A 26018-nucleotide genomic window follows, 5' to 3' on the forward strand; every position below is an offset into this window, starting at 1 on the left:
GAGAACTTGAGAATGTAATGGTGCACATAGGTATTGAAAACTCTTATGATGACGATGTATAGGTGTGCTGCCTCGAGACCCATCCAGGTAATTGAGGCAAGAAAGAAGTAGTGAAGAACAGCCGCGATAGCGGTACACATGGCTGGAGTCTCCATCATTGCAATCCAGGAGTTGAGGAGAAACACGAGATTGAGCATAAACAGGGCCAGGCACAGATTAAGGAGGATCTTAGATGGATGGTCCTTTCGTAATTTACTGCAAAAGACACACAGACACACATGGGCTTTGCGGTGCAATGCGACGATGAACGAGAATGCATTTTGAACATCCCGCTTTCTCCCGCACGCACGCTGGAATTCTTCGGCACTTTACTCACTTGAGAAACAGGTAGGTTAATAGTGTCAGGGCGAGGAATATGGCTGAGATTCCGCAACCAATGTGTGTGATTATGGTCAGGATGCTTTTCTGCTCTTTGGTATAATTATCACTTTTACCCATAAAATCCTGTAAAGAGAGTAAGAGCATGTTGGTCTTTCATTGATGGTCTTTTGTGAAACAATTCCATAAGGCAAGTGATCTTTGTAATATGTGGGGGTGGGGTGGGGAGATAGACATTTTCTGTATCCAGAATCAAGGCTCACAGAAGAGTGAGAACATTCAACAGACCAGGATGCAACAGAAAAATGGAACGAGAGAGAGAGTGAGAGACAGAGAGAGAAAGAGAAAGAGAAAGAGAAAGAGAAAGAGAAAGAGAAAGAGAAAGAGAAAGAGAAAGAGAAAGAGAAAGAGAGAGAGAGAGAGAGAGAGAGAGAGAGAGAGAGAGAGAAAGAGAGAGAGAGAGAGAGAGAGAGAGAGAGAGAGAGAGAAAGAGAAAGAGAAAGAGAAAGAGAAAGAGAAAGAGAAAGAGAAAGAGAAAGAGAAAGAGAAAGAGAAAGAGAAAGAGAAAGAGAAAGAGAAAGAGAAAGAGAAAGAGAAAGAGAAAGAGAAAGAGAAAGAGAAAGAGAAAGAGAGAGAGAGAGAGAGAGAGAGAGAGAGAGAGAGAGAGAGAGAGAGAGAGAGAGAGAGAGAGAGAGAGAGAGAGAGAGAGACAGAGACACAGAGAGAAAGAAAGGGAGACACAGACAGACAGGCAGACACCAACAGCAGGATTGAAGGACAAAATATAGAGAGACTTGGACAAACAATGGATGTGGGGAGGAAAGAGGGGTAGGGTGGGTATGAATGTTAATTGATACATGTCAAGGTATAGTGGTTGGAATAGTTGGTTTGGTGGTAGCCTATGCTAGTTAGTACAGTGTGCAACACATTAACTGTAAATACAGTCACGCACCAGTAAAACAGCAAAGTGGGTGAGATGATCACAAGAGCAAACAGTCATTTCACTGTTACTTTCATTCTCAACTCGACATCCATCTTCCCTCCAATCTGCGGAAAACAAAAAATACACACAAGAAGTTTCAGGAGCCTCATGGATGTTTCATACGCACAAAAGTGGAAAGGTACAAATAACCCGACGACACTGCACACACCTTTTTCTGTAAGGCTCCAGAATACACATCTTCGGTTTGCATTCTGTAAAGTGCACAAAAATATTCCTTTAGGACTTTGCTGGAGGAAAACACAAATTAAGGACTTTTATAAACACGACACAGTGGAGACTCATTATAATGGACAGATGCTTTCTGTGGACGAGTCGTTGGAATGAAAAAAATTTGCCAAACTGCGACCCCTTCTCAGTCCCCCAATCCATCCCACCTCTCCCTCATTCCGCATGAACCGCCCTTCAAAGGGGTGTAAAATTGCTCTTCTCTCCAGCACTTGAAGTAGGTGGTGCACCACCATCTCGTGTCATCACCCAATCCTACCAGTGATCTTTTTTCAACCCCATTAACCTCACACGATCGAATGCACCCTTTGCATATTCACTGTGTTTCCTCCCTTCCTCTTTTCCCGGTCATTCCCTTGATTTTTAATATTTTTTTTTCTGTTCTAATGGGTCACCACTGTCAGACCGTTGCCTTTTTAACCTCTTGTAAAATTACTGACAATTTTTTCCATTATTTCAGAATGGGACTGCACTGTACTATCCTCGAAGAGAACAGTCCTTGAATGAGTGCATACTGTGGAGCATAATAAAATACCACAAGTTATATTACCGCCACCACCGAAGGTGAAGGCGGTTATGTTTTCACCCCTCTCTGTCTGTCTGTCTGTTTGTCTGTGTGCAGGATGTCTCAAAGTTGTGGACGGATCCGGATTAAATTTGGTGGGCAAGTTGGGTGTGCGACAAGGACGAACTGATTAGATTTTGGTGAAGATCCGAATCCGGATCTCGATACGAGAATTATTAAATTTTTGAAGTCATTCTTCACCATTGAGAGATTAGGGCCAAAAACGATATATAGTACGATATCTCAAAAAATGCATTGGGTCAGATATGTACTCATGGATGAGGCATTATGTGGCGGAGGTATGCGCTCCACCGAGTGCCCTTCGAGTTCCATCTTTTTCTTATTTTAAAGGCCACATTTTATTGTGGGAGTTTTTGGCACAAGTCTTTCACAAACTGTTCTCGTGAATGACTTGGCCAGGCCTGACGCTCGATTAAATAGTTAGGGCTGGAATTTGGATTTTGTTCAAGTGCCGGTGACAGCTTGCCTCCTGGTCACGAAGGACAACATGGGAATCCCAACGTCCACCAACTAATTTTGGCAAACGGGACGCCCAGTTTAACATCCACGGCACACAGTGAAATACACCAGGACGACAGTTTATAGTTGGGCCGATAATATTGAACCCAGGCTAGACTGCTGCTTAGGGGCGAGTGAGCATACATCTAGGCCATCCTACCAACCCACAACTTTTATGCTAGAAATATTACAAATGGCTAAATCGTTGTTTTAAAAAATGACCAAACATTTTAGCAGAAAAAAAAAACAACAAAAAGGAATGTTTTTGTTTTGCAAGGCTGATCGATAATTTATTGATAAATGAGCGAGATGAGATGAAACGACGAGGACTTTCACACGCACCTTATTAGCAACCTCGTGTTTTAATACAATTCTAATCCGATCACTGTTGCCAAGGTCTTTGATGCTCGAGTTTCCGATGCTGGCAGATATCACCTTGCTGCTCGGTTTCCTCTTCCCCTGTTGAAATTGGACGCGAATAATAAATGAGACAACGATTTTCAATCATGACAGATAAATTGTGATTTCAATCCGAGACGACAAATTTTGCAATAACAATGGACAAATCGACTCCAGCGAAATGGAGATAAAATGTTACAGCGTCAAAGCACGTTCCCTGATGTACAACTTACCTGAAAAATGGTTTTCTGGTTAAAGAAGGCAAACTGTGTACGTGGGGTGCCTGGCAGCTTTGCTGGATCCATATTCTTGAGCAACGAGGCTGGAAGGTGGATGACTTCCTTCAGACCATCTTGTCCGTCCTCCACCAAGCTCACCTGCGCACGCTCAGACGAAGGGCCGAAGAGAGACGGTGTATACATCATCGTGACGGGGATTAATCTGACAAGAACGCTGTTGCCTGGTGTGTTTGCAGCAAGAGGAGGATACTGTTCTGCCGAAAGCATCGACTCGAAGATCTTGTGTTCTTGACCAAGTGACAAATTCCTCATACAAGTAAAGCAATGGTCTGGTAAACTTGCTGAAGTCAGATCCACTCTACAGTAAGCATGACGGCTTCCTATGTATTAAACGGCAGGAAATCATCAGATCTATTATTTTTGCAGTACTTTGGAGTTGTTGCAATCTCACCTGCAGGTTGTCTGTGACATGATGTATCGCAAACGTGAGGTTCTGGTACCCAGCACTGGGATCCATTTTGACCACAGTCAGGGCAAGATTACTGGAGGCGATGGTTAAGTTCGGAGCTTTCATGTCCAGCTTTCGACCCAGTGAATCGACGACGTTTATCAACCTAAAGAGTAAAAATGAATGACATTTAGAAATGGATACAGATGTTAGGGTGATGAGAGAGGGGAGGGAGAGGGGGATGTGTAGTTAAGTGTTTTGGGGTGGTTGTGAGGTTAAAGGGATGCATGTTTAAAAAAAAAACCTCTACCCTGCCAAAGCCATCACACCTTGCACACGTTCTTCAAAAAACCTTCACCTGCTCACCTCCCCAAGTCCAGACTGGTTGCCCACCTGCATTCATTCATCCCCTTATTATTCCCTCTGAAGAATTGTCTCCCCGTGTCCATCGGCCCATCCTCCTTACTTTAAGTTTGAAATGTGCTGTCCATTACCACGTCATGTGCTCACCCATGCACATCCACAATCTCTTCTGCACATGTTGATTCTTCTCAATTCCCCAACTCTCTGGGCAATTGTTAATCATTTTGTGTTCTTCCTTCCCCATACCCCTTGCTAGTCTGTAAACCTGCTTTCAATCCTTCTAGCTTTTTCATGAGTACAGACCCATGTATTTAATAATTAATCTAATCAGTTTATCTTTACATCATTATACATACTTGGACCAAGTTTGACTTGGATCCTTTCAGCCATTCTTAAGTTATCATGATAATGAAAAACCTATCGTGGACGGACAACCAAAAAACATAATGCCTCCGGCAAATTTGTCACGGAGGCATAAAAAAACGGGAAAACAGGAAGTTTACTTTGACTGAATACCTAATTTGCACAACCAAGCACATCAATAATGTCAGACCGAATTGACCAATCAATAGAAAAGAACCTCAACCAATTGAAGTCAGCAAACAAGATAAAAACACAGAAAATAGCTCGAGGTTCCCTCGAAAGGAAGCTCAAATTCATTGAAGCTCACTTTTCAGAGGATCGATGCAAAGTATGTTCAGGTGCATCCAGGATGCTGCTGATCATGGTCACCACATTGGTGGCGACGTCCGACGAGACGCTTGGAAAATCAATGAGCTCATTGAGCTCGTTCACCATGTTGCTCACATAATCCGAGGTCAGAGATGAAGGAGGGAAGCCTGTGAAGGATGAGGCAGGTATCTGGTCAAGCGTCTTACGTTGAAACAGCGTAGAATAGAAAATGCATTTTCAATTCGATCAAATTATTTAGGATTGAAAATGTGCACAGAGTAAAGAAGGCGAGTTAAAACTCGGTGTACACTTTTATCGAAATGTATTCATCACCAAGTATTATTTTTGGAAGAAAAGCAAAAAAACAAAAAATCCTGTTCAGATTCTTCTGCTATGTTGTTGTACACAAAGTATTTCTACCCAAAAGTACATTCAAATTTCACCACCACCACCAACAACAAACTTGCCCAATGTTTTTGTCGGACTTTTCCATAAAGATGGAAATTTAACAAGCACTCTTCGTGTGTGAGGTCGTGTGTAAGGCCACAAAAGATAGGTCGGTGCTGAATATAAATGGAAGTATTCGTCATCTTCTTTGTTCACATGCAGCACAAGACTGTGGGGGTAACGTCATTGGCTGAGGGAATGATTTTGCCACTGCTGGTTGGGGTAGGAATTTGGAATTTGGCCATGGTGCCAGCGATATCTCACCTAACGGGAGTAATTATTAAGCCCAATCACTCACATTGTGCAATGATACGAAAAGGTAAACGTTTTCAAGAGACCCTTCAAAAAATATTTCCAAGATCGAGGGTCGTGGAAGAGTGAGGGGATAGAGGGCAATGAGGCAACAAATTGACAGTGGAGCAACAAGTGGTATGCAACGGAACAAGGGAATGAGCGAAGAGGTAAAAGAGGAGAGAGAGAAGGGAAGGAAAGACAGTAGCCTGTAAATAAGAAGGTTGGGTTGCCGGATGGGGGTGAAGGGGGTGGGGGGGGGAAGGGGAGAGAGTGTAGCGACTTAAACAACCAGCTGCTGTGGCTCTGCAAAACTGGCACTCCTCCAAGGCAATGGCACCCAACATATTGCGACCCCAAGATGGTTATCTCGTTAGTATTCGTTCAGTTAGCCCTTCCATATGGGTATATGGGACTTCCATATGGTCCTTCCATATGGTCTAGTTAGCCCTTCCATATGGTCTAGTGGGTATATGGGACAACATGCATTGTGTAGGGCTTTTAGCTGGGTCTTCAAGCCCTTATTTTTCATTTATTTTACTTCCTTTTATTTCACACAAAACCACGCAAGCATGCACGTCAGGCCAGTAACGCTATCTGCGAAGCGTCAAGAAGGCGCAGCAATCAAGCTAATTTGCATATGCGCATCATTTCCTGATCAAACGGCACGCCGTAAACCAACCGACGCCACACTTTAGACCCTCACAACACTACAACGCTCACCATGATCACTACAAACACCTTATAAAAATACCCACAACAACCTACGCCTGACCTCTTCACCGTAAACGCCACAACCGTGACCAACCCCTTCAGTCTCCTCACTATAAACACTTCAACCACTCTCAACGCTTCAACGCCTTCACCACAAATGCCACAGCGCTTCCTAATCCTCATAACAACTACAAACCACTCCAACCACAGTTAGCTCCCTGGACGCTCACCACAGTCTCTGAGAATGCCGGGGGAATGAAGGACATTGTGAACCGGAGTGTTTCGGCGTGTAACTCGAAGCAAACATGTGCCAGGGTTCGTTCAATGACGTGCGGGTAGCTTTGGCATTCCGCTAAATAACAACGCTCGAATGGAGTTCAGCGCACGTTCAGGGCCGGAGAGCACTCACGAAAACCCTCGGCCAATTTTACTTGCAGAGCTGTTCCGTGTGGCCAAGCTCGGAAGCAACTGAGGCCATTTTTGGCTCCGGAGCCGGGTGGAGCGTGGCTACAACACGGGGTGATGGCTGTGCACCAATGGGGGAGCTTGGGAATACCTACAGGCTCTTTTGATCCACATTTTGACCCCCTCCTACACTCCAGGCTCTACAAAAGAGAGCAAATCAGGATCAATCTCTCCCTTTCCTCCAGCCTCCAAGCTGAATCTCTCTGAAGCCTTCACCAAGCCGAGTGCAACCGAGCGAGGTGAATGGAGCGGAGCGAGCAGTTTCCAAGATGTACCAGCGTCATTGCCGGCTCATCGGCGCTCTGCTTTGGCTGCGTTCCGCAGGCAATATTCATTTCAAGTTGCAGACTTTCTCACACATCCCCGTTAAGCTTTCTCTCACGCATCTTGTCTCAATCTGTGCCTCGTCCACTCAAAGAGCATTACCGATTCACACCTTTCACACCTTCCTCTTGCATCACGCCGCAACACATTTTTGCACCTCCCACTCGTGCACTGCAGATAACCCAGTTTTCTTCCCTCCTCCTCCTTCCAAAGCAATTGAGTTGCGTAGGTCTGTCGACCGTGCCGGGTACAATAAGGTTGCCTACACCTCAACTGCTTCTCTTCTTTCTGGGCGAACTCCAATTTATTCACGTGTGTGTGTGTGTGTGTGTTTGTTTGTGTCTGTAACCTGTGTAACATAGGTAAGATTGTCGAAGTTCATATTAGAGTAACTCTGCACTCTCTCTTTTATGAATAATTGTACTTTCTTTTGCTGCACCCACAAATTCCTTGCCTTCCCCTGTTGTACATTTTGTGAATAAACCCTTTTTAACGTGCCACATAATTTTCCTCACCTTGCTGTAATAAATTGCTTGTTATAAATGTACCCAACTCGTTTCATATTTTCCTCCATCGGTCCAGCATGGTCTACCCATTAGCTTAATCATCAGGAGGTTCGACCCCAACAATCTGTTTATTAGGCGGTGCGTACTTGGCAGCGCCGCTCGGCTGCACCTGGTATGGAAAGTTTAACACAAGTACGCATTGAGGGCACGTGACCCTAATTGACCAGTGCCCACTGGTAAGGTATCACGTGAAGTAGTGTAACCCTTCCCGGATTGGCCGTGCCAATTGGCATTCATGGTTGCCCAGCAACCTGTCGGTGCGTGGAGTGATCTGTGCCTGGTGGGCTCAGGACCGGCCGTTCGAGAGGGACCCGAGCGCTTCCCCTCATGGTGAGCCTCGAACCCCGAGTCCGCAACACAGCAATAGAGCAAAAGTATTTCATAAAACACACTTGTGAGATAGATGGGGATAGAGCAGTTCCATAGGAGAGATTTATGGGATGGCAAATAGGATCCTGTACAGTGGATCCTCACTATATGTCCAAGATGCATTTTCGAAAAGTTGGACTTGGAATGAAATGGCAGGATAGCGGGTAATTTTTCACCGTAAGAATTGGTGTAATTAAGGGGGGATGTGGTCCATCACTTTACCATAACTTTTAATGACTTTATAATGATAACTTAGTGGTGTTACACCTTGAAAATCTCAAATCATCTCTGTCAAGCTGCCTATATCAGTCCTTTGCCCTCGAAATTATCCTTCCCACTAAGACACGTGGTTTCCCCCAAGGACCCAGGCTCCAGCTTTCACCAGCACATGCACTCATGCCGTGAAACCCAACACTCATGCTGCGACCCCCTGCAGTGTCCACACGGGACCTCACGAAGAGCTTCTGCGGTAACCACTCCCACTATGGCCAACACGCCCACCTCGATCGTGCCTGCAGCACCTCGAACGACACATCTTGCGTGCTACGTGTCATGCCATGCCGCCTGCATGGCCCTCAGCGTTTTAAAAAAAGGAGGTTGAACAGTCCGTGGCAGCAAATGAGATAGCAAGCGATATCGGCTGGTCGTTCGCCATTCTAATTTTGTTTCACTCTGTGTAATTTGACATCTAGAGTTACACAACTGTGTTGCTGCTTACATGCAGGTTCACCCTTTTCGTTACCACTTTGCTTATCACTCATTGTCCAACGATTACCATGGTAAAGTCCACAAACATGAAAGTGCAGTACAATACAGTACGGCACAGTACGTGGCAGCATTACTCCAACAATGCAGAGCATGAGATAGCGAGTCTGAGAGGGAGAGGATGCAGTGCATTGTGGGGTGGAACGCCTGGTAACTGGTCTTCCATCCAATGGACGTTAGTGCGGGAAATTGTTGGATGGACTGTAAAATGAAAATGTTCCAAAGTAACTTATGGACTTATGTGCGAAACGGCGAATAGTGGGGAGACATAGCAGGGACCCTCTGTATCAACAACATTCCGAACATCTCCGGAAATGACGTCATTGAAGAAGCATTGGGGATAGAGTGGTGCAGAAATAAAAGAAGGATGCAGAGAGGAAGGTAATGGAGAATTAGAAACAAAAAGATTCCGGATTTTACAAATCGTACATGCTTTCTATCTCAACTTTCCTAAAGATAGAAACTAATCTTCTATGAAGTTAACTAATCCTCAATTAAGCTTGCTCCGGGGTCCCAGATAGGTTTCACGGATGGGATGCCACCTGCTCTCTGTGTCCGCGAATGGGGTCCTGGATGGTCTAAGAAATAATTTTCAAACAATTGTACAAATGTCTTTACCACCGTGTTAATGAGATACAAAGCAGGCAAAGTGTTTTCTGCAATCAGAATTAGCTCCGAGAAGATTTAACGTAAAAATAAATAAATAAATGAATAAAAACAAAGCGACATTGTAAAGAAGATTCAACTTTTTCTCTGTTGTAAAAAATTTGTTTGGCAAACTTTTATTGTTTTGCCAGTTGGTTGGGTTGCAGTGAAGAAAACAAGGATAAAATGTCTTGGAGTGGGGGGGGGGGCGGAAAGAGGGGGGAGGGGAGGAAAGAGGTGTTGTTTACACAGACCAGATTGGGTGGGGTCAACAAATCAGTTTGGCTTGTTAAAAATTCCTTCTGATGGTAAGGATTTAGTTTTGAGCCGTGCAATGTCAACACCCTGGGACCGATGCCAATGTTTCTGAGATTTCATGCCCCAAGTTCGCATCACTTTGTTTGCGCACAAGTATGTAAAGCACCAGTTTTGATGCCAAAACATGAAGTAAAGTTGGATTTTGCAGCACAATTCAGACTCACAAAGAATTTCGTTGGAAACCAGCCATCTTGAATGCAGCCCAGAAGGATCCATTATGCTGGAAACACAGAAAGGAAAACATTTTATCTCCTTGGGAGAAAAAAATAGTTTGAGATAAAACTTTGGGCTAATGATACCTGTGGAATTCGACTTCCATTCCATACTCAGATAGCCATAATCATCCATTTTCACCAAACTCTGCTTTTGATGCCTTCTGGCTGCCACGACACGAGTATGTTGAGCTGAAACTGTGATACGCCCTTTCTACAACTTTACCATGGCCTCTTAGGACACTAAGAGGAAGGATTCTAACAAGATTAAATAAAAACTGAATTTCAAATCAAGAGGAAATCACAGAAATGTGCGAAATTAATGTTTTGACTTTACTTTTTGATCATCATGATCACACTCACAAAAACTCCAAACCAAGAAAGACAAGCACCCACGCACAAACACAGCAATGAGATGATGTTCAACAAGGTTCGGCCTGAAACTAGCTACGAGAGCTTATTGGTGGCTATGAGGTCTCAACAAGTCCCAAAAGTTTTGAAGTGAACTTTGATGAGATCACCGAACCGTCGCAGCAGCCAAATGTGATGCACGTACCACTCTCGTGACACCTGCTTGTCGATTCCCAGATTGTTCGTAATTGTGCTGCAGTTCACATAAGCGGTGGTGTTGCTTTTAGTTTCTTTCCAAATGTTGTTTTCTGGGCAGCTCCCTGGAAGTAAAGCATGAGAGAGTACAACGGTTACTACTGCGGCAGTAAGTACAACAGTGAAAGTGAAGTGCCCATTTAGGTAACAGCCAATTAGGATCACTTCCTGTTGCACCATCCCAAAGGTCACCTGAGACATACTTTTGTTTCAGGTTTAAAAAGCACCTTCCGAAGTTTCAAATACAACATTCTTGCATAATGTTGCATTCTCGCATTCTCACAACATTCTCGCAACATTCTCAACATAACGACAATAGTACATTTGAATGAGGAACAGGACATAATGGCTCGCTCTACTTACAGCATCACATCGTCATCAAAGAAATATAATCATGTTTTACTGTACTGTTACACATTTTACTGTACTTGTACCTGTTACAGACACTTACAGTACCTATATTCTCTGACATTAATTGTATAATATTGTGCTGTATTTATGGTACTGTACAAATGCTGGAACCTATTGCATTGTACTTATTCAATTGCTTTGCACTTTGTACTTGCTGCGTTGGACTGCACGTACGTACCCTGGGCCTTCAAGTTCGAATTTTTTTGCGTCTCTTCCACAGGAAGGACATGGCTATGTTTGAGTGAGTTCAATTACAAACACAAAATCATTTTCCTTGTTATTACTCAGCAATTCCAGATGGGGAAGCCAAACCAAATGTTCCTGTTGCAAAATATGGCCAGCCTTCGCCGTGAAGCCAAAAACTTTCCACAAACAAGTAGCTGACTTGCTCTTTGGTAGCTATAATGTGCTGCACTCATTCAATTCCCCAATTCTTAATGTAACGCTCCGGCCCATAGATGACCAGCACAGATGATAGGATCATTTGTGACTTGGAACCACCTTGAGCCAATTCATATTAATTATTTATTGTAAACCAAGCCACCCAGCAAGTTCAAAATGATTGATCTCACCTGGTGTGGCAACCTTGTGCGTTTTGACACTGACATATTCTGCGTGTAGCTGCTCCTTCAGTTTGTAACTCGAATTAGTGAGAGTGTTGTTGATCTCCTTTTCTATCTCCAGTCGTTTCGTCTCCTCAAATGCTTTTGTTGTGTTTGACCGCACCAACAACGTGATCTCAATGTTGTACCTGCTGTACAGACAACGAAGCAGACTCTGACCTCCACGCCTTTAAATATCGGTCATCTTTACCAGGTATGGGAATAAGATTTGACACAATCACTTGGCTGGCTAGACCAGCTGGTTTCTGATTAAGTAGCACATGCAAATCCATCAATCTTCACCCCCATGAGCAAAAGGTCATTCAATGCTTGGGCAATGTCCAGAATATGACTTTAACACAAAGGGGGGTAATCGGAAGCCCGGTTGCAATTTCCCCAGATGTTAAAAACTCACAAAGACCTTGTACCCAGTGGAATTTCTCACCCTGTGTTCACCTCAAATCTACATCGTACGGGGAAGGGACAACTTTGAAATGGTAGTCGATCAAATAAACGTTTCACATTTTTGTGGGGCACCTTGTACTTGCTTTTTCTCTTTACCCCCACCATTCCCATTGGCAAATGCTTTTCGAAACCGTGGATTTCAGCAATGTTTAATCAGCCGCGGTATTGTTAAATTTTCATACCGATGCAATGTTTTGATAATGCACAGGAAGGAACCGCACCTGATGCAAAGCAAAACTTCATTTGCATGTTAAAGGAAGTTGTTACACTGCACTTGCTGTCATTTTGTACACAGCAGAAGCTTGCTCTCATGATAATATTCTGTGACAGAAGCACTAATCCAATTAAAGTTAAACATCAATTAAATTAACTAAAATCTTTAGCTCAAGCAAAAAAATTTAATAATAAAAAAAAACGCTAAACAAAAAAAAAGGAAAGATTTAAAACAAAAAATCTTTACGCTTTGTTAGAAATTCTTAACCTTTCTTTTCTGTCTTAATGAGATAAACCTAGTTTTGGAAACCATACTCCAAAACCAGAAAATTAATTTCAAACTGAAAACAACATTGTAACTTATTTATTTATTCAATTCCTCTATAAATCGAGGATTATAGACTTCATTAGAACCCTGAACCCTCTCCATAAAATTGAACACAAAATGAGATTCAAAAAGTTCAATGATCATTGATAAATCGGAACACTCAAAATGTGGTAAACCAGTCATCCTTGTTTCCAGTATTATTCTTAAACATTTTAAGGAACTACATTTCCTTGGATGCGATTTCACTCGTGTCGAACCATGTGGTCGGTCGTGCATTGTGAACCTGAGGCAAGAGGAGATTGCTAAAGCGGTATTTGAAAATGCCCCATCACGTCGGTGCAAAACCACAAGGTGTATTTTGGTACTCACATGGTGAGATCGGTGGTTGTTCCCTCAAGAGTGGATGTTGGTGAAGTGTGCCAAGGGGCCTGCGGAAAATAAAAGCAGAAGGAATTTCGTGATAACAAAATGGTTTCTGTTCCTTGGGTGTGCCTCTGGAATTATCCTCTGTGGCTGGAAATGATTGCGAGCGGACATATGCCTTGTTGTACTGACATCATTTTCGAGTAGTTCCTCGATTCGGTTGGTTTTCCTTTCATACATCAAGCTGTCGAAGGTACATTAATTAAATCCAGAATTGTTTTGAAACAGTTTGCCTGTAGCCCCCTTCACATTTCCATCTGAATAATCAACGGCTCGTGATGCTTGGAACTCAGGTTAAAATCCCATCGATTCTATGTATTTGTCCATTGTCCACCCCTAATGACATTGTCATTCACATTAAAGTTCCAATGTTGACTTGTGTCTCTTCTATATGTGATTTATGTGAAAATTCTCATATGAGCCTTCAAACAATGTGAAATATATAAATATACATTTGTATTTACAAACAGGACCAGTAGTGTATAATCTCATGCTAAACATTTCCTGCAATTATATTGTACAAGAAATACAAAATGTCATTTTAAATTCACAGAAAAATACGTTCTCCAGGAGATTGAAATATATTGTTGTGTGTGTATGTTTGTGTACGTGTATGTGTATGTGTGTGTGTGTGCATATATTATATGTGTGCATGTGTGTGTATATATACAGTATGTGTGTGTGTGAATGTGTGTGTGTGTGTGTGTGTGCATATATATAAAGGTATATATATATATATATATATATATATATATATATATTTTTAAGATACATATAAAGATCTTTTCTTCTTCTTTCGGCTGCTCCCGTTAGGGGTCGCCACAGCGGATCATCCGTATGATCCGCATCGTGATTTGGCACATGTTTTACGCCGGATGCCCTTCCTGACGCAACCCTGGTCGCCTCTTACGACACACAGGGATATGGTATACCTATTTTAACCAGGGTATACACCGGCCCAGTACGCTGGTACTCATTTGGCTGACCTCGGAAGGATGACAGGCTGAGTCAACCCCCTGGTGTATTAATTCAGTGGCTCAACGGGGCTTGAACTCAGGACCTTTTGGATCCCAAGCCGCTGCCCAAACCACTGCGCCAACACCAGGCTACATATATATATATATATATATATATATATATATATATATATATATATATATATATATACACAGTATATATAAAGATATAAAGAGATATATATATATATATATATATATATATATATATATATATATATATATATATATATATAAAGAGAACTATCGTGCCAATTTCGGTCTCACCACGATCGTGCCAATCGGCCCCCACGTGGGATAGGGTTGCTCGCCAAGTTCGACCTACCTAAGTACCCACACGGAGGGTAGACCGGGCGATCGCACCTCGCCGCAGGTCGACTTCGGACACGGGCCACTTTAAGCGACCCGTTCCGTACTATCGGGATAACCGAGCGGTGTTATTCGTCGGCCTCGACGGTTCGATTAATTATCGGGCGTTCTAGCCTACGACCAACCCTTTACGTGAAGCAAGATGGAGATTCAATGAAAGAAAAGACGAAGCGAAGCGGGAAAACAGTTCAACATGAAGCACATTTATTTCGCGATGAACGGAAAGCACACATATACAATTCCACCAAAAGCACATGTAAAAGAAGAAGACAATGCAATATTACACAAAAAGCAAATGCAACAATGCAGATCTATCCGACTACCGAGCACACGGCAACACTTATACAATTTTACTTCACAGACGGCGCCGACAACACATGTACCCAAAACAAAAGAAAAAGAACCACCCTCAAGGATGAGGCGGACCTGGGGCCGAGACCGGGTCGGGCCTACCCGTCTGATGATGAGACGCAGAGCGGCGGTGGCGCCCCAACTCCGCGGGCCTCGTGGACAGTGTCTGGTAGGGGGTGGGAAAGGGGGCCCCCTTGTCGCACTATCTCAGCGTGGGGGGGAAACAGGAGGGGGTTGCTGATGCTCGGGGGAAGGAGGATATCACCCTGTCTCGGGTCCCGCGGCGAGCGTCTCCTCCTCGACCTCGGTCGCGTTGCTGGCCTCTCCCTCTGCAGCTCCCGGCACCGACGCGAGCACCCCCTCGTCCGCCTTCGGCGCCGTCACCTCTCCACAGCTCCGTCTACTCGCCCTCTCCATCTCCTCTCTTGGCTCGTCCCAACTCTTCACTCTTGACTTCTCCCACTTCTTTCCAGCTCCACCGACGACTCTCTTGAACTCCGCACAACTGCCTTTACTGACGAACGCAGCCGTTTATATAAGCCCCGTGGCTTCGCTCTTTCACCCTTGACCCTTTTCCTCCGACCCTTCACCTCTCTAACTGGCTCCCCATTGGACCGAGGAAAAGTGGGCGTGAATGCTTTTTGATCCATGAATTTGCATATAGCGTCCTCACTCCAACGCCCTGGAGGCGGGGCCAATTCGCCCCAGCTCGCCGATTGGACGGAACAAAAGTGGGCGTGAGTCGTTTTTGATCCGTTTTCTGCGGAAAGTCTGTGATGTCTCTGAACACGCTGCTCGGTGCGCGCCCCGCACGAGTCCAGCATCGGCGCCCACAAGTGGCGTGGGAATGACGGTGATGCGATGGTGGCGAGTTGTGACGGTAAAGGTCGTGGCTGTTGTTGTGAAGCGGCGTTGTGGTTGGTGGTTGTTGTTGTGAAGCGGCGTTGTGGTTGGTGGTTGTTGTTGTGAAGCGGCGTTGTGGTTGGTGGTTGTTGTTGTGAAGCGGCGTTGTGGTTGGTGGTTGTTGTTGTGATGGCTGTTGAGACGTGGTTGGTGGTGGTAGTAATGGCGGCTGGTCCAAAATAAAGATAGTAAAAGAAAAACGGCTATCCAGAAGAGTCGCAGCCCGCATGAATGACATTTATTCCCTCTAGACAACGGGTTTGGGCCTTACTACACATATACTTACAGAGATATCTCACCTAAGGGACCTGAATGGTGGTTTGTGAATTTCGTCAACCACAACAATATATATATATATATATATATATATATATATATATATAGAGATATATATATATATATATATATATATATATATATATATATATATATATATATATATATATATATATATATATATATATATATATATATATATATATATATATATATATATATATATATATATATATATATATAAAGATATATATATATATATATATATATATAAAGATATAAATATATATATAAAGATATATATAAAGATATATATATATATATATATATATATATATATATATATATATATATATATATATATATATATATATATATATATATATATATATATATATATATATATATATATATATATATATATATATATATATATATATATATATATATATATATATATATATATATATATATATATATATATATATATATATATATATATATTGAGCCTGGTGTTGGCGCAGTGGTTAGGGCAGCGGCTTGGGATCCAAAAGGTCCTGAGTTCAAGCCCCGTTGGGCCTCTGAATTAATACACCAGGGGGTTGACTCAGCCTGTCATCCTTCCGAGGTCGGCAAAATGAGTACCATTGTACTGGGTCGGTGTATACCCCGGTTAAAATAGGTGTACCATATCCCTGTGTCGTAAGAAGTGACCAGGGTTGCGTCAGGAAGGGCATCCGGCGTAAAACATGTGCCAAATCAATATGCGGATCATATGGATGATCCGCTGTGGCGACCCCTAACGGGAGCAGCCGAAAGAAGAAGAAGAAATATATATATATATATATATATATATATATATATATATATGTATATATATATATATATATATATATATATATATATATATATATATATATATATATATATATATATATATATATATATGTATATATATATATATATATATATATATATATATATATGTATATATATATATATATATATATGTATATATATATATACATACACACTACCATTCAAAAGTTTTAGAACACCCCAAGTTTTCCAGTTTTTACTGAAATTTAAGCAGTTCAAGTCCACTGAATAACCTGAAATGCCACAAAGCTAAGCAGTAAACTGCCAGAAGTTAAAAAAAGTTTAGGTTATCAAAAACTGAAAAAATAATGTAAATTTCAGAGTTGTTATGTAGGCCCTTTTCAGGGAACAAGTACTGGGTTAGCAACTGCAGCTGTTCTGAAGCAATGGAAGTAAATTAAGCCTTGAAAGTTGATGTCAACAATTCCTACAGGTTTCCCAACTTTTGTTGATTAGTTATAAACCCTTTGTCTGTATAAAAGCACTGTTGGAACAGACTGTGTTGCTACACCCTCTGAAGCATTATTTGGACAATATTGCACTGCAGGTTGTAGTATATTGCTATCAAAATGGCGAGAAAAAGACAATTAACAAAGGAAGACAGACAGACCATTATAACCTTTAAAGGTGTAGATCTTTCGTTTAGAGAAATTGAAAAGAAAAATCAAGGTGTCAGTGAGTACAGTTTCCTACACCATCAAAAGGCACTTGGAAACTGGAGGAAACTCTGACAGGAAGAGGTCTGGCAGACCCAAAGCCACAACACAATCAGAAGACAAGTTTCTGAGAGTCAACATCTTGCATGATAGGCGGCTCACAGGACAGCAGCTTCAAGCACAGCTTAACACTGGTCGAAGTCAGGAAGTCTCAGTTTCATCTGTGAAGAGAAGATTTCAAGCTGCAGGTTTGACAGGTCGAGTGGCAGTAAGAAAGCCATTGCTAAGATGGCAAAATAAGAAAAAGAGGCTTTCCTGGGCCATGAAGCACCGCCAATGGACTAGTGAAAACTGGAAGAAGGTCTTATGGACCATGAATCAAAATTTGAAATCTTCGGTTCATCACGCAGGGTTTTTGTACGCCGTTGAGTGGGCGAAAGGATGGTTCCTCATTGTGTGACACCAACTGTCAAACGTGGAGGAGGAAGCGTGATGATCTGGGGCTCTTTTGCTGGATCCATTCGGCGACTTGCACAGAGTGACTGGCACCCTGAAGCAACAGGGTGACCACAGCATTTTGCAGCGCCATGTAATACCCTCTGGTCTCTGCCTCATTGGTCAGGGGTTCATCCTACAGCAAGATATCAACCCAAAACATACCTCCAGGCTATGTCAGAACTACCTTAGAAGAAAAGAACAAGACGGTAGGCTTCAAATCATGGAATGGCCAGCACAGTCTCCAGACTTAAACCCCATCGAGCTGGTTTGGGATGAACTGGACAGAAGGGTGAAAGCAAAGCAACCTACAAGTGCAACACATTTGTGGGAACTTCTGCAACAGTGTTGGGAAGAACTTTGCGAACAATATTTGATTTCCATTGGAGAAAGAATGCCACGAGTATATTCGGCTGTTATATCTGCAAAATGTGGCGACTTTGACAAGTCAAAAATTTAGATTAAATTTTGTTCAACAAAACAATGCCATGATTTCTTTTTAATCTGCAATTGTTCATTTGTTCTATGCTTTAATTTCAGAGTACATTGAAACATTAAACTGCTTAAATTTCAGTAAAAACTGGAAAACATGGGGGTGTTCTAAATCTTTTGACTGGTAGTGTATGTGTGTGTGTGTGTGTGTGTGTGTGTGTGTGTGTGTGTGTGTGTGTGTGTGTGTGTGTGTGTGTGTGTGTGTGTGTGTGTGTGTGTGTGTGTGTGTGTCCTATGATTGATAAAAAAAACCCCATCAATGGAAACATAAAAGCTTTTATGGCAAATCAAGGGGAGATCTAAACAAAATTATTTGATAAAAGTATTCTCCTTTCATAATCAGTCTTGAATAATTGGAACAGAAAATGAACAAGAGTTGGTGGCATAATGGTTTAGAGCATCCGTCTGGGAGGTTGGCAGTTCGAACCCTGAACATGTCAGAACAAGGACCATAAAAACTAGAACGGCACTCAGTGAAGTGCACGCCTCCACCAGACTGAACAGTTTACGTTTTGCATCCAACTGAGAGGCCGGTTCTGTATTGGGACCTGAATTAAAATCGAATCGGCTTGTTCTCATCACCCACCCAACTCATCCATGAAGTTTTGTCACAATCCGTCCACAACTTTTTGAAATATTGTGCTATGTATTGCTTTTGAACCCATCTCTCAATGGTGAAGAATGACTTTAAAAAATTCTCGTATCCAGATTCAGATCTTCACCAAAATCTAATAAATTTGTCCTTGTCACACACCCAAACAGTCCAGCAAATTTATTCCGAATGCATCACCAAGTTTTTGAGGTGTCATGCTCACAGACAAACAGGGGTGAAAACATAACCTCCATCCACCTTCTGTGGTGGAGGTAATGATTCGTACTATTGCCTTGCTTGGTGCTTGGGCATTGAAAAAAGTATGGAGCACGGACAAACAACCATAAGTTGGGTTTCCATGGGGCGGAGGAAATTCTTCATCAATTGCCCTCACTGATTGTACAGAGAAACGTGGCATCATTAAAATGGTTTCGCTAGTATGTACACAGAGTGACTAGGAAGTGACGTCACTTCCCCCAAGCTCAGTTGTTGTTTGTCTGAGGTCAAGTCTGGTGATGTTAACGTGCTTGTCTGATGGTGCGTGCGTAACTTGTGTTGTGAAGGTGTGTGCGTGACACTTAAACAATGTAAAATCATAATAGGAAATCAAAACCATAACACCAAGCCATTATTTAGAATTCTTCTCATGTAATGTTCCTTTGAAAAAAATAAAATACACATTTAAAAAGTGATAAAGTAAGTTTTAACTCGGCAAGAATATGATTTTAAAAAAACCATGTTCAGAGTGTCGTGGGATTGTTGACATACCGATCGTTTTGCACGACCACCTGCTGGCACTTCTTTCACTCTGATGGCACATACAACACGCTCGGTCACTTTGACATACACTTGTCTAAAGTTTTCAACTTTAATTTCAACCTCATGCACTTGAATCTTAGAACTCACCATAAAAAAAACATTTTCGATCGAAAATCAATTTTTATTTCATGTCATATTATATCATTTATTTTTATTTTAAATAATATTATGATCCATCCATCCGTTGGGACCATACTCTGTGCAGAGCGCTGGTGTTGCCTAAACAGTCTCCTTGGCTATTGGACACAATCCTGGATAGTCCGGCAGATATGTGAAAAAAATGTGCCTTTAGTGATACAAGCATGAAATTTGGCACACTGCTAGGGCAGTATCTTACAAAGATTTTTGGATATAGGGACATTCCAGATTCTTCCCAGAGCCAAAATGGCGGCCATTTTACAAAATAGCCGATTTTGTGTTGTACAAGGAGGATACATGTGGATACAACTATATTTAAGAAGCATACCAGTGGTTTTATTTAACTAAATATAGATTCTAGCAAATAAGAAATAACAAATAAACGTGACAAAGCGTGAATAAACCATTTATTTGGTCATTTTTTGGTGCATTTTTGCACTTTTGGACGGTTTTCTACAACAAACTCTTCAAAAAAACTGTTATCAAGCACCATGGAATGATGTTGTTCATTTAACACTCTTGAACTCAGAGGAAGTGCTTCTGTTTGATCCTAACATCAACGTACAGAGTCAAATTTATACAGTTGAACCTCTAGATCCAGGTAACAGAGTCTACTATGATGCATGGATACATGTGTACATGTTACATAATTATCATCTGTGATCTTTCTTGTCCCAGTTCTACTCTCTTGTACACTCCCCACCACAGTGACATAGAGCTGTGCACTGGAGTGCAGCCTTGACACACTTGCACTGTCCTCTGCATCCCTTTTTGCAGCCACACCTGAGTAGTTGCTGACATGCCTCAGTTGCCTCTGGGAGGGTTGTCCAGTAGATGTCCCAGCCATTATCGGTGTGAACTCACCCCCAGTCACTGGGCGATGGGAGCTCTAGTGTGGACACCATCTGGCCCCAACAGTAGCCGGCTTGGTAGGTAGCTCTCTTGACGTGCTGTTACAGGGCTTCACGAGTTGGTGGGAGAGCATCTATTGATCTGCCATTCTGGGTGAACAGATGCTTGCGACACTCATTGACATGTTCCTGGCTACTGGTGCGATCATAGAGCACAACAACAAAACGCTCCAGTGCATCCATGTGGTCATCTACGGCTGAAGGAGTTGGCATGGCAGCCAAGGCACAGAATGCTGCAGTGACATCAGTGACCTCATCACAGGCTTTCCAGGTTTCCCATGCTTTTTTCTTCCCCTTGCCTCCGAAGCTTGAAACGGTGTCGCATCCAGTGAGGTCAGGTCAGGTCAGGTATGGGAGCATGTGCCAGAACAGCGCGTCGCTGCATCCACTTTCCGCCGGTACTCCAGGGGCCTCCGTCTGGCCATCCCCCAGGCAGATGCCAGGCCCATCCCCATCTCATTGAGATGATGGTCAACCTGTTGCAACCATGAGGCACGTGGTCGGCCCACTGGCCTCCTCCACTCATGAGACTCCCTCGCTGAGAGAATCTGGTGAGCAGGATCAGCGTCAGGAAAACGAGCCAAATGTCCATACAGCCGCAACTGACGCTCACGGACTATGCAGGTAACAAATCTCATCCGAGTCTCTCTCAGCAACCGCTCGTTGGACACAAAATCCGACCAGCGATAGCCAAGGATTCTCCGAAGAGACCTGGTATCAAAGGAATTAAGTCTCCGTCTCAGATCCTTGGTCAGAGTCCAAGTCTCGCACCCATAGAGCAAGACTGGAAGTACCAAGGACCTGAAGACACGGACTTTTGTCCTCCCACACAGGTACCGGCAGCGCCACACCCCATGATCCAGTGAGTCCATGACTCCCCAGGCCCGACCCAGACGTCTATTGACCTCTGACTCGCAGCCAGCAGAGACATGAATATCACTGCCAAGGTAAGTGAATCTCTCCACGACCTCAACATCCTCACCACAAACAGACACAGACAGGACAGCAGCATCCAATATGTCACCGAAAGCCTGGATCTTAGTTTTGACCCAAGAAACCCATAATCCCAACGGCTCCGACTCCTCATTCAGCACCTCGCGGGCCCCCAAGAGGATGTCTAAAGTCTCCGCAAAGATGACTGCATCATCTGCAAAATCAAGGTCCGAGATCTTGACATTCCCAAACGATGCACCGCAACTTGATCTCTCCGACATCCTCCCTAAAATCCAGTCCATACAAGTGCTGAAAAGTGTGGGGGCCAGTACACATCCCTGACGAACTCCAGTAACAACTGGGAATAAGTCAGAGATGGTACCACCACACTTCACAGCACTCTCAGTACCAGAGTAGAGTTCAGAGCAGTACCAGAGTAGAGTTCAGATTAGAGTCCAGTGAGGGCATGGAAGAATGGCAAACCTCAACACTTGTTAGGTCCCAGTGCCACAGACATCTCGTGAGCTGCCAAGAACCTGAAGTTCTTTCCTGTGCCAAAAGCAACCCAGAGCTCATCAATGTCCAGACGTCCAGCTGCTGTCACCGCAAGGACCACGACATCAGTGTCTACTGTATGGATCGACACTTTGCTGTATCCCTGCCTCACAGCATCTTCAGCATGGAGTAGCATTCTTGTGTCAGCCTCTTCATGGCTACAAGGGGCAAGACCAGCAACATCTCGGGCCTGCGTACAAACCACATCTTTGTGGTGGGTGCTGATGACTTGTTTGTCTGTGTCTGTTGTTGCTACTCTGGTGGCTATGAAGTCAAACAACTCCATCTTGTTCTCATCTGTGCGAAGAAAGGTCTGCCAGTTTCCAGGAATGGAACTAGATGGCTCGACTCGTCTCCTGATGCCTTTGCCTCGCTTCTTCCTAGTGTCTGCCTTCAAACTGCCTGTGAGGTATTCATCCCAGACAATATCCATCCTGCTCGTATGCTGCAGCTGAGATGTGATGTATGGCAAGAATACTTCTGATGCATACTCGTCGAAGGTCTTTGCTGTGCCAGGTGGCAGCATACTGATGATCGCTGCACCATCAAGGATGATGACTTCAACTGCTGGACTAGCAGCAGCAGCAGCATTCTCCTGTGGAGGGACCAGATCTTCTAAGCAGCCAACCAGATCAGACTTTGTTCCAAGTCTCATCTTGTCCATGTGTGACAGTGCAGGGGGATATGCTTGGTTCTCATGTGCGAAGAACTCATCAAGATCTCCATCATGTATCTGGGACGCAATGAACAACCTGGAGAACAGGGAGCAGTCGTTCTTCAGAGATGAAACCTGCAGCTGTGCTCTTGACTTCTCTCTGACTGGAGGTCGGCTGGTATCCAGACCCTCCTGTGCTTCGCTTGGAGTCAGCTGGACAATGAAGAGGCTCAGTGGTGTCCATCTGACACAGCACACATAGGTTCCAGTCTGTCTGGTTAATTGATGTAACAGATGTACTTGGCCCTCACTGCTGAGGGTCTAATAGTTTGAAATGCTTGGCCATTGTCTTGAACCACCACCAATCAGTCACTGTAAAATTGGGAAGAATCACCACCAAGCAGGGGATTAGTCTTTGGGTACACTACAGTGGAGTTATCACCTGAAAACAGAATAGCAGAGTTAAAATGTTTTCAACTACGAACCCCAGCCCAGAGGAGATGCATATATACACAATGGCGATCTTGGGTGATTGTCACTCGATGTCCCCAATAGGCCACCATACATTATTTCTTTGCGCTGGACAGGACCATGTTAAACCCAAATCAATATGAACACACCATTGTAGTTTGAACATTTCTATTATGCAATCATGAAAATTAATACAGTAAGTATATCAATATCGATTTCGCAAATTTATGCATTTAATCACGACATTGCCAGCTACCAGTATGTAATTAATAATGGAAATATTCATGGAGTCTAAGTTACTTTCACCAAATTTGATTTTTGATCTATTTATATTTCCAGAAACAATATTCAGGTAACATTGACATGCATGATCATATTGCAGAGCTCTTGTTCCAGCCATGCATTATTGCGATGGTAAACTGTTATCTGTGTCCCAAATAGACCACCGTAGATGCATTTTTTAGTCAAATATGAAGTAGATAATGAAGCATGTGCATACTAGTTGATAATAATCATATTATACTCACTACATTGTGTTTTGCACCAAGCACATATGACTTTGCTGACCTTGTAGGCAGAATTTGTTATTCGTGGCAGCCATTTTGTAAAATAGCCACCATTTTGACCCTAGGGGTAATCTGGAATGTCCCTGTATCCAAAATGTTTCCTAAGGGTATGCCATAACTGTGTACCAAATTTCATGCTTGTATCATCAAAGGCACAAAACTACCAGAATATTTCACACATCTGCCGGACTAGGATGGGTCACCACTCCGACACAGGATACCAGCATGCTGGCACTCGTTTTGCCGACCTCAGAAGGATGACAGGCAGAGTCAACCCCACCTGGTATTAATTCAACACCCAAGGAGGATTTGAACTCAAGATCCTAGGATCCCAAGTCCACCACCCTAACCATTAAGCCAACAACAGGCATACAATATTATGATAATATTTTGATATTATGTTTTTTTATCATATAATGAACTTTTTATTATGATATTATTTAAAACTCTGATAGAATCAAACATACTTTAGCATATAAATAATACATTTTTAATTATCAGTCCTCACAAAAAGTTAAGAAACAATGATAAATATGCAGGTTGGACATGTCTTACTGAATGTTGAGCATATCGTAGTCCATGTTGATGTTGACTCCCTTTAGCTGAGATTTAAAAAAGAAAGAGAAATGTAAGAATTATAGTACAAAGGGTTACAACTCAAATAAATTGTCATAGTCGTCCTGATCATTTTGTATGGTGCCTGTGGCTGCGGGTTTGCATCATTTGCTCGGGGTGCTGTTGTGCCACTGATGCAGTGCCCCTGGAAGATTAAAGCAGGAATTTAGTTGGTTCAAGGTGCCGGCGATAAGTTGCCTACTCTTTGCAAAGGGGATCTTCAACGTCCGCCAATTAATGCAATCAGATATGAGACACCCAGTTTAACTTACATCCGATGGACGGTGCCACATATTGATGCTTAGCCCAGCCTGCGAAACACCAGGGTGACAGTTTATAGCTGGGTCGAGATTCAAACCCAGGCTTGACAGCTTTAGAGATTAGTGTGCATATTTATGGGCTATCCTGCCAGCCTATTGTCGGAGTAAAGGAAATTATTTCAACTTACCCATTCAATGATGTAATTCTTCAATTCACTCATATTCTTCTGCTTCATTGTAATGGTCAATTGAAAAGTTGTTTGAAATAACAAATCATTTTCTGTGGAAGGGCAGTGAAAAGGACAAAAGAACGATAAATGAAGGATATTTGCTGCAAGAAAATTTTTCCATTATCAAAGTTTTATGAATGGGAAGTTTCTTTTGTTGGCAAAATACGAAATAAAAAAAGAGTTATTGTGAGCATGAAAAAAACTCACCAGGTCTGTTATGTTCTACTGAGAAGATAAACGTGTGCCATGTGAATATTTTTTGAGAAATAGGACTGTGTTTGTGATTGAAGGAGAGTTGTGTTTACCTGGAGCTGTAATGTTTTCGCACAGACTCAGGTCTGGCTCTTCCCATATGGGCACTGGGAGACCGATGGAATAGGAACTGCCAGGTGAACACACAGGCAAAATTATGATGCATAATACAAGGAAATTGTGTGCATAGACACACATACACACACCATTGTCTGTCTGTCTGTTTGCATGTGTGTGTGTGTGTGTGTGTCTCTCATTTGCTTTCTTTGTTCGTTATGCACGGTGACATCTTTACAAATACAACTGTGTGTGTGTGTGTGTGTGTGTGTGTGTGTGTGTGTGTGTGTGTGTGTGTGTGTGTGTGTGTGTGTGTGTGTGTGTGTGTGTGTGTCTCTCATTTGCTTTCTTTGTTCGTTATGCACGGTGACATCTTTACAAATACAACTGTGTGTGTGTGTGTGTGTGTGTGTGTGTGTGTGTGTGTGTGTGTGTGTGTGTGTGTGTGTGTGTGTGTGTGTGTGTGTGTGTGTGTGTGTGTGTGTGTGTGTGTGTGTGTGTGTGTGTGTGTGTGTGTGTGGGGGGGGGGGTAGCATAAGCTTTGTAGCCACG

At 42.9% G+C, this 26018-nt stretch overlaps 1 protein-coding gene across 4 annotated transcripts in view; it reads right to left on the reverse strand.

Moving 5' to 3' along the window:
* LOC147010604 (adhesion G protein-coupled receptor G6-like) overlaps positions 1-26018 on the reverse strand; it is a 72422-nt gene that overhangs the window by 10036 nt on the left and 36368 nt on the right. For 3 of the 4 annotated variants that reach the window (XM_085860282.1, XM_085860281.1, XM_085860283.1), the window contains exons 10-25: positions 25463-25539; positions 25116-25207; positions 24608-24654; positions 19773-19812; positions 12922-12980; positions 11517-11698; positions 10484-10598; positions 9880-9935; positions 4810-4978; positions 3780-3942; positions 3323-3466; positions 3033-3149; positions 1530-1572; positions 1331-1425; positions 377-504; positions 1-255 (exon numbers count right to left, since the gene is read on the reverse strand). The exon at positions 1-255 is cut by the window's left edge and continues 14 nt beyond it. In XM_085860282.1, coding sequence (XP_085716408.1) covers positions 1-255; positions 377-504; positions 1331-1425; positions 1530-1572; positions 3033-3149; positions 3323-3466; positions 3780-3942; positions 4810-4978; positions 9880-9935; positions 10484-10598; positions 11517-11698; positions 12922-12980; positions 19773-19812; positions 24608-24654; positions 25116-25207; positions 25463-25539 — 1782 coding nt within the window. The remainder of the gene's footprint in view (positions 256-376; positions 505-1330; positions 1426-1529; positions 1573-3032; positions 3150-3322; positions 3467-3779; positions 3943-4809; positions 4979-9879; positions 9936-10483; positions 10599-11516; positions 11699-12921; positions 12981-19772; positions 19813-24607; positions 24655-25115; positions 25208-25462; positions 25540-26018) is intronic. The other variant, XM_085860284.1, reaches the window with a different exon arrangement.

The sequence above is a fragment of the Eptatretus burgeri genome, chromosome 16 (genome assembly GCF_056783735.1).
Source record: "Eptatretus burgeri isolate ZD-2024b chromosome 16, Ebu_testis_v1, whole genome shotgun sequence".
Taxonomy (NCBI): Eukaryota; Metazoa; Chordata; class Myxini; order Myxiniformes; family Myxinidae; genus Eptatretus; species Eptatretus burgeri.